The sequence below is a fragment of the Entamoeba dispar genome, genomic scaffold, assembly GCF_000209125.1.
Source record: "Entamoeba dispar SAW760 scf_1105229459977 genomic scaffold, whole genome shotgun sequence".
Classification (NCBI taxonomy): Eukaryota; Evosea; order Mastigamoebida; family Endamoebidae; genus Entamoeba; species Entamoeba dispar.
The window spans coordinates 12,575-21,586 of NW_001853962.1; the positions used below are offsets into that span (position 1 = coordinate 12,575).

Sequence of the window (9,012 nt, forward strand, 5' to 3'; positions counted from 1 at the left end):
GAAGGATTAACAAAGTTATTTTTAAATTATGAGAATTTGGATATATGTAAAGTTGAAGAAATTTAGTTGATATAAACTTCGAAAGTAATAAATATAGAAAATGTTATTAAAATAATATTCTTTAAATTGAATGATTTTTAAAAATATAAAGTGAAAATAATAGTATTACTGAAAATTAATTTTATTATTATTAAAATGATTTTTATTATAAAAAAAACCAAAAATTTTTAACAATTGTTTAATGTTTTAAGAACCATTTGATACCATTCATCACACTCTCTTAAAAATTTAAATGTAAGAATTATTTCACAAGCTTTTCCTGTTTGGTCTTTTGTTGTAATTGTAATTTTATTATCATTAGGAATTAACATTGTGGATTTATCAATAGTATATTTCCATTTAACACTTAATGTTTTCTTTTTCTTTTTAATACCAACCATTTGTATAATACCATTATCTTGTCCGACAACAATAACTTTTAAAGTTTCTGGTTTTTTTCCTACTTTTACACATAATTGAATATCAGATAATACAACTCCAATAATATCAAATCCTTCTACTTCTTTTTGTAATTTCTTTATTTTAGCTAATCCTTGTTGTATTTGTCTTTTTTCATCAAAAAATGAAATTAAATAAACAATATCACTATATGCCTTAACTATATTATCATGTTCAACACAACAATCTGGTGTATTATGAATAAATGCATCAATAATAGGAACAAATCTTCTAAATCTATCCATTGGAAGAAGGATTAATTTTTCAACAATTAATCCTTCTTTATCAAATTCTTTTAATTTTTTTGATATTTCTGGTTGTTCTCTTAATGTTCTAACTTTATCCATTTCAACATTAATCCAATACTTTTCATACTCTTTCATAAACTCACTATTATTTAACATTTTACTAATAACATCACAAACATCAACATCATAATTCTGATTATTATCAACAAGTTCTTTTAAATCAACTTCTAATTGTTGATGAAATTTGGCTAATTGTTCAAATGATAGAAAAATACTTGCAACTTCTTTATTAATTTTAATTAATTGAGGGATAACCACTGTAACAATTTTATTCATTGATTTATTAAAAGACACTTGACTTTCATATAATTCATTTAAACAAACTCCTCTATTTTTTGATTGTGCATTTAATTGAGACACAAAAGTTAGTTGTTCTTTATTTCCTTCTGCTGAAATTAAATCAATAGATGGCATTTTCATTCTATTTAAACTTAACCTATCACATAATAATTTATTTTCTTCATTATACCTATTTTCATTTTGTTCTTGTTTATTTCTTGGTGATATTACTTTAACACTTTCTTGTTTCTGAATATCTTTTGTATTTGTCGTTGTATTAATACTAACTTGTGGAGATGTACTCTGGATAGAATTACTTTCATTTTGTTTCATTTCTTCTGATATTTTTAATACTCGAGGGGTTATTACAGATGATTCAGGAGGAATACTTTCTCCATAATGTTCTGCTAATTCTTCAAGTTGGAACCCTTTCATAATTATAGCGTTTCTCTTCTTTCTTTGAGCCAATGTTTTTCTTGGTACTCTCATTGCTTTATGTTGTTCACTAATTTCATTTTGGTTTTCTTGGTTAGAGTTTGTAGATGAATTTAGAGTCGAGTCTTCTGGTTGAGAAGTATTATGTAAAGGAAAATGAGTTGTTTCATATTGGTATAATCTTTTTTTAGTAATATCCATAGCCTTTTCCATATTCTTAAGTTCTTCTTCTTGTTTTGCACTTTCTAAAGTAATTTGAGTTGGTTCTATAATGGGTTGGTGTTGTTTAAAATAAACAAATTGAGTAAGAATTTTAGTCTTGATATCATTAGCAATTCCTTGTAGTGAAATTAATTTTAAAAGAGTTTCTACATTATAAATGTTTAATTCATTCATTAAATGTTCATCTGAAGTACAACCCATTAAACTAGATAATAATAATATTTGCATACGTTCATTTAATTCATTAAAATTAGATAATAAATCAGAAAGAACTAATGTAAATCCAACTTCTCTGAACCTTGTCAATGCAGTTTTATTTTGAGCAAGCAAAGAAATTATTTCAAGTGCATCTTTTAAAGAGTCTATAGTATTAGGTTCTTCTGGTGGAAATTTAAGACAATCGATAAGAGATAAAATATTTGGAGATGCTGCAATTGCATTTACTACAATTTTACTCCTTGCCATAATTTCCAGTGTTTTTAAACATTCTCCAACAGTTTCACTATTTAATTCTGTTAATAATGAAGCAATAATATTTGCTTTAAGAAGAATTAAGTTGAAAGTATTACAAGTATGTTCTTCTTCATTTGTTAGTATTGTGTTAACAAGAGAACATCCTGAATTAGTACTATCATTTCCACCAGCAATAAGATCAACAATTCTTTCAGCACCATTTTCACGTAAAAATATTGATTTTGCATTTGGAATTCTTAAAATATGGATAAGACATTGATATACAGACATTTGAACCGGATCATAAGTTTGTAAATGTTTATTTAATGCAGGAATAAGAATAATAAATTGTGAAATATTAGAACAATTTATAGAGTGGTTTCTAGGAGTTCTTGGTAAAGCACTATCTAATTTCTCTGCAACAGAAATAAATCCATTAATGACATGAAGAGCAGCAATAATAGTTTCTTCATTTGAAATTAAAGGATTTAATCTATTTGCAAGTTCATTGTCATGTTGTATTACATGTTCTGAAATTTCATTTTCTTCACTTAATAAAATAAGAAAGTTAAGAGTTGCATTGACTATGTCAACCTCACTTGATAATAAACAATCGGTATATAAAGATGGTTTCACTTTCTTTAAAAAATTTTTAAATCCAACATTCTCCAATGCGTCTGACATAATTTCAAAACCTTGTTCTGCTTGTTCAGTACTTCCACGAAGATAACAATGTAATTTATTTAATAATTGAACTTCTTTAGGTTGAAGTTCTTCAAGGCAAAAGTTTTGTAATTCATTCATTGTTTAATATACCTTCTTTTAGAGTTTTGTTTCATTCAGATAAAACAATAAATTTCAAATAGTTTTTTTTTTAATTTTCATTATAACAAAAAAAAAACAAAAATTTATTTTTGTTGAGATTATAAAATGTTTGAAACTTTCAAAAAGAACTTTATTTCCTTATTAATAGTAAAGAGAACAATAATCAAATTTATCATAAAATTAATTGAATAAATACAAAAGACTCTTTAATTCATTAATAGAATATTGTTCAAGATTTAACTCTACATCCCATTGAGTTTGATTAATTTTTAAGGAATTAAATATTTGTTCAAGAGTATTTTGATTTGCTTGTTGTAATTCTTTTAAAATTAATTGAATAAGTTCTTGACGTTTTTCTTTTCTTTTTAATTCAATACCAGCAAAATAAAATGGATCAACTATTATTTCAACTGGTTCTTTTCTCATATTATCATGAGCCTTTAATAATTGTAAAAAAAACTCAAATTGTTGAACAGAATTTCTTTCTTTAATGTATTTTTGATAAAACACTGGATCCATTCTTAGTCTATTGTTTCGTTTAATTATTTCACTTAACACCAACATTAATTGGTCATCAGTCATTTTAATTAAAACTGAATTTGGTTGAAAGGGGTCTTCAGAGTATGGAGAAAAATATACAAATAACTTTAATTTGTTATCAAATGAAATATTCGGGTTTCTCAAAAAATTCCAAAATAATGGTGTCCATCGAAGATATAATTCAGACACTGTTTTACTTTCAAATATAATATTATAGTGTCCAGTAAGAATAATGTCAATGTCTGGAACTGTCGTAATAAATGCTTTTGCTATTGTGAGTATTCTTTGAAACTGACTTGGAAGTATAACTTGAGACATATAAAATTGTGTTTGAAGTTAGTTTTTATTTAAATTTTTTATTTTTTATTTTTTATTTATAAAATTAAAAAAAAACCTTTTTCTTTATTTTTACTTCTAAAAGTTAAATATTGGTTTTTGTCTTGTTAAAAAACATCTCTTAAATATTAATAAAGCCTTTATATAACTTAATATTTCATTCATTTTTTTTAACTTTTTCATTTTTTTTGAAGAATTAAATTGATTATTTTTTTATACATCATGAATGATTCAATTTTACAATAATAAAAATAGCAATTCTATTATTTTGTTGTTTTTTTTGTTTTGATATGAATTCTTCATTGATAGACATTAAGTTTTTTCCATAATTTTTGGTAAGTCATGATGCTTATATATTTATATTTTATGTTTTTTTTTGTTTAACTATTTTATTCTCTCTTATGATTGTCTTTTTTTAAATAATATCACTCAAGTTAAAAATAATCTTTGTTTTGTAAAGAAGTTATTCTAGTATGCTTTTTGTGTTATTCTTTGTCTCCAATAATTCATTAAAAAAGTTCACATAGTTAATTTAATTCATTTCAATATCATTACTATTAACACAAATTTATATTTATTGTTCTTTCTGAATAGTCAAAATACTTTTTATGGTAATCACTATTCTTTATCCTATAAGCAAAAACTCTTTCAAAGAAGATAAGTTCATTATAGTAATTCTTAGTTCTTCAAAAGAGAGTCTAAATAATAGTAATTATATTCAACAAAGAATAAACAAAGAAATAAAAAGAAGTGAAATGAATAACATGAAAAAATCTCAATAATTATGAAGAAGAAAAAAAAACAAAAATACTATAAGAACTTAAAAAGTTATGAAAAATGAAAGATTTATTTTTTATCTTTAGAATTAATATAAGAAGCACCAAATTCGTCATATTCGGCTTTCTTTATATAACGTTCTTCAAATGATGATAAACTAGCAAACAATTTTCCACCAATCCAAGCACCATATTTTCTTTTTCTATTACAATCAACACTGATTTGAATAGTAGGAGGGGATAAAATAGTAATTTCTTTAATAAAACGTTGTTTCATTCCAGGGAACATTGAACTTCCACCACAAAGAACAATGTTATTATACATTTCTTTTCTTAAATCACAATCACATTGCATAATAGAGTTATATGTTATTTCATGAATTCCACTTGTTTCTTTTCCAATAATATTTGGCTCGAATAATACTTCACTACATTTAAATCGTTCACTTCCAATAGAAATTATTTGACCATCTGGAAGTTCATACTTTTTATCTAATTCACTGGATAATGATGCCAATGTTGATTCTTCCTTATAGTCAAATGCAACATAACTTAATCGTTCTTTTATTCTTTCAACTTCAATTTTCTCACATTCTGTACTAAATATTATTCCACGTTCAATTAATAATTTTCTTAAATACTCATTAATTTCTTCTCCTGCACAATTTAGTCTGAGTGTAGCATGTTCCATCATATATCCATTATAAATAGGAACAACTTGACACATCCCATATCCACAATCAACAACAATTCCTGTTGTTCTTCCACTAAAATAAAGTTCTAATAAACTCTGCATCATAATATCTAATCCATTTACACCAAATCCTTCAAACATGATTTGTGCCATTTTTTCTTTATGAATTGGTGGTGTTAATGCAGCTTGAGTTAACATAACAACTTGGTCACTTGATTCTACTTGTAATTCTTCAAAAGTAAAATCCCAAATATCTTCTATATCATTCCAATCATTGATAATTCCTCGTTGAATTGGTCGTTGTAAATTCAAATCTTTTGAAAATTGAGCAAAGTCTCCTATATTTTCTAGTTTGTTAGTTTCCTTAGAATGTCCTACAACACAAGGAAATACAATTTTTGGTAATTCTTCACTTAAGCCACCTGCTTTTATTAGACCACTTCCATTATCAATAATTGTTGTTGGTGTATTCATAATAAGTGAAGATGAATTATGATTTAAAAGTGATTTTCTTATCTCAAGATAAAAACAATAAGTTATAGCTTACTAATAACTTACTAATAATTTAGAATAGTAAAACTGAAATGAAAAAAAAGAGAAAATCAAACTGAAAAAGAAGAAAGAGAAAGTATAACCATGCTTAATGTAAAACAACTTTATCAAACAATTGAGTCAATGATTTCAGTTAATATTGAACAAGTTACAATTTGTACACAACAAGGAAAAGTATTGACATATGCTGGAAGTGATGAAGTACATGCTGAAGTTATTGCTTCTATGTTTAGTCAACAATTTAATGATGAAATATCAGTAAAAGAAATTATACTTCATTATGAAGTTTGTTATGTAAATTAATAATGTTAATAAAATAAAGAGATATTAATTTATTAAATAGAATGGACCAATTTATGTTACTCCATTATCACCAACAGTTTTTCTTGTAATTATAGGTTCAAGAATTGCACATTTAGGATTAATAGTTCAAAAAGCAAAATTAGTGAAAGAAATTATTGGAAATTCATTAGAACAATTTGTTAAAGAAGGAGAAGAAAGTATTAATTAAAACTTGTTCATTTTTTTTTTTCTTTAAAATTTCATTTAAAAGAACTTATAATTTTAATTAGTTATTATTTAATGGAGAAATATAGTAAATGGAGAGATTTTAAGACAGGTATTCATCCATTCATGACACAAAATCAATTTTCTATACAAACAATCTTATTTGGTATTTTTGTTTTTCCTATTAAAGTTATAATGGTTATAGATACTTTATTATTTTTATATATTACAGAAATATTACCAATGAATTCAATAATCCAATTTATCCAAAATTGTTTATTGAGAATAATATTATTTGTTTGTGGAATTTATTCTATTCAAATTAAGTTTGTTCTTTTCTTTTTTATTCTTTTTTAAAATACCTAAAAAAAATCTTTATTAAATTAAATTAGAGATAAATCAACAAATAAACATGTAATTGTTAGTAATCATCAATCATTTCTTGATATTGTTATTTATCGTTACTTACTTAATGCAACATTTGTTTATCCAACTGAACAAAACAATGAGTCACAAGATGTTTATGAATTAAAATTATTCCAAGCTATGAAACGTAGTATTTTTAATACACCATTAACCTTATTCAAAAAAACAAAACTAGAACTGATTAAATCAAATTATATTATTTATTTTATTGAAGGAACAACAGAAAATGGAGCTATTATTTTAAAACCTCAATTATTACCAATTCAAAATATAAAACCATTAACATTGTCTGGGTTGAAATATATTTCTTCTTTTAATACTTTTTATAGTCAAGCAACACCATTCATTAAGTATATTTTTGGAATTCTTTCTCAAGTTTGTATTTCTATTATTATTTGAATTCAGTAAATATCATTATTCATTCTTATAGATTCATTGTAAAGTTAATTTAACTCTAGAAACTTGTACTGAAATAAATGAAGAAATAATTAGTCATTTCTTTAGAAATAACTTAAAAGTTACAATTTCTTCATTTAATTCATATGACAAATCAGAGTTTGTAAGACTTGCATCAAAGTAATTCTTATTAAATTTATTGATCTTTTTATTTGTTTAGTATTTACTTTTTTAATTTTATTATTATATCATATTTCATTGGTTGTATGGTAGTTCTTCTATTTTGTATTGGTATTATTTCTTTTTTTTGTTTTTATTTTATTTTTTGTTTCTTATTTATTGTTTGTTATTATTTTGTGGTTGAATGTTGATTATGTTTTAGTTTGTTTTCTTATTCTGTGATGTTGTGTTTATTTAAAAGAAGGAAAACAACTTAACCAAACAAATAAGGTAGTTTAATATTAGATTAATGCTGTGGAATAGAGGAGGGTGTATATCAAAGTATTTATTGTTGGTCAGTGCTTTAGGGTCATTTATGGTATTATCAATAGTTGTACTTGTTAAATGTGAAGGAGTTGGGAAAGATGAACTAATCTCTTATTCATTTTGTCATCCTTTTTATTCATTCATTTTCTCATTTCTACCTGTATTTACGTTCAATACTCCTGGATTTCCATATCCTTCCACCATATTTAAATAATTGACTTTTTCTTGTTTAATTAATGAAATGTTGATACTTTATTTTACTTCTTAGAGAAGTAAAATAAAGAAAACAGAAATAGAAGATAAAGAATAAATAAACATCATTTAACATTTTATTTATATTTTGGAATAGTTTTTTTGGTATTTATTTAATTTTCTACAAAAGAGGTATAACAAATAACTTCTTTATAACTAAATAATTCATTTATTAAGTACTTAAGAAAATTAAACTGCTCATAATAAAGTTATTTTTCACTTATTGTTAATAGTGGGTTGAAATTTGTTGGTGAATAATCTTGTTTAAATATTATATAGCATTAATGATGAGAGTTTTATCATTTGTCTATCAATGAAAAAAGAACTATGAAATAAATTTGTCATTAGGACAAACACAATTAGATGAACTAGTACTTATAGTATTGTAAGCATTAATACTATACCACTTTATGTTTATATTTGAAAAATCTCTATAGTTGATGAAAAAAAGACCACAAATGCTTCAACAAATCAACACCAAATGGTTTTGGTTATGTTTTCTTAGTTGACTTATAACAGGGATTTATTTATGTGATTGTACTGGTTTTATGAAGAGTGTTTATTTCTTTTTTTGTGTCATAGTTTTTAGGCATGTTTTTGTATAATTTCACGTAAGAAACAAAGACTGATTTAATAAATATTATGGAATTACATATAAATGTACGACATTAATTATCCTGTAAATCTCTTTAATGGAACATTGAATTAATAAACACACTGATAAGTGTGATAGAAACAATTTACTAAGATGAATTAAAACACTACTTTCAAAAATAACCCTTTTGCAAGAAATCTATTTCATGAAATAATACAGTGAATTAAATATTATAAATGAAAGAACAATTATTTGGTAGTAACACATTAAATGTATTGAAAGTTGTTTAAAGTTTGAATAAACATATTAATAAATATTGAAAGAGTAATTGAGAAGATGAAGTGTTATAATATTGAATTTATTAATTCATTAACAGATATACTTTACATAGATAAAATTAAATACTGAATTTATTAAATGAAATACATAAAT

The 9,012-nt window shown here is 24.0% G+C and overlaps 5 protein-coding genes across 5 annotated transcripts, besides 11 other annotated features; 2 read left to right on the top strand and 3 right to left on the bottom strand.

The window, feature by feature from the left end:
* Positions 1-85: 85 nt before the first annotated feature.
* Positions 86-217: a sequence feature (AT_rich).
* Positions 218-227: 10 nt separating this feature from the next.
* On the bottom strand, positions 228-2,999 carry EDI_209450 (uncharacterized protein; the record flags this gene model as incomplete). Its single annotated transcript, XM_001736569.1, has 1 exon — positions 228-2,999. One exon carries the CDS (start codon positions 2,997-2,999, stop codon positions 228-230), a length of 2,772 nt encoding a protein of 923 aa, XP_001736621.1.
* A 46-nt stretch (positions 3,000-3,045) lies between these two features.
* Positions 3,046-3,111: a sequence feature (AT_rich).
* An 89-nt stretch (positions 3,112-3,200) lies between these two features.
* Positions 3,201-3,878, bottom strand: EDI_209460 (uncharacterized protein; the record flags this gene model as incomplete). Its single annotated transcript, XM_001736570.1, has 1 exon — positions 3,201-3,878. The coding sequence occupies one exon, from the start codon at positions 3,876-3,878 to the stop codon at positions 3,201-3,203; it is 678 nt and encodes a 225-aa protein (XP_001736622.1).
* Positions 3,879-3,900: 22 nt separating this feature from the next.
* Positions 3,901-3,953: a sequence feature (AT_rich).
* Positions 3,954-4,035: 82 nt separating this feature from the next.
* Positions 4,036-4,114: a sequence feature (AT_rich).
* Positions 4,115-4,245: 131 nt separating this feature from the next.
* Positions 4,246-4,290: a sequence feature (AT_rich).
* Positions 4,291-4,742: 452 nt separating this feature from the next.
* Positions 4,743-5,840, bottom strand: EDI_209470 (actin-11, putative; the record flags this gene model as incomplete). Its single annotated transcript, XM_001736571.1, has 1 exon — positions 4,743-5,840. One exon carries the CDS (start codon positions 5,838-5,840, stop codon positions 4,743-4,745), a length of 1,098 nt encoding a protein of 365 aa, XP_001736623.1.
* A 162-nt stretch (positions 5,841-6,002) lies between these two features.
* EDI_209480 (uncharacterized protein) lies at positions 6,003-6,429 on the top strand (the record flags this gene model as incomplete). Its single annotated transcript, XM_001736572.1, has 2 exons — positions 6,003-6,203; positions 6,262-6,429. The coding sequence occupies 2 exons, from the start codon at positions 6,003-6,005 to the stop codon at positions 6,427-6,429; spliced, it is 369 nt and encodes a 122-aa protein (XP_001736624.1).
* Positions 6,214-6,260: a sequence feature (AT_rich).
* Positions 6,430-6,438: 9 nt separating the features above from the next.
* Positions 6,439-6,502: a sequence feature (AT_rich).
* Positions 6,501-7,431, top strand: EDI_209490 (uncharacterized protein; the record flags this gene model as incomplete). Its single annotated transcript, XM_001736573.1, has 4 exons — positions 6,501-6,751; positions 6,818-6,981; positions 7,027-7,226; positions 7,282-7,431. 4 exons carry the CDS (start codon positions 6,501-6,503, stop codon positions 7,429-7,431), a joined length of 765 nt encoding a protein of 254 aa, XP_001736625.1.
* Positions 6,765-6,816: a sequence feature (AT_rich).
* Positions 7,032-7,061: a sequence feature (AT_rich).
* Positions 7,431-7,603: a microsatellite.
* Positions 7,529-7,663: a microsatellite.
* Positions 7,664-9,012: the final 1,349 nt, after the last annotated feature.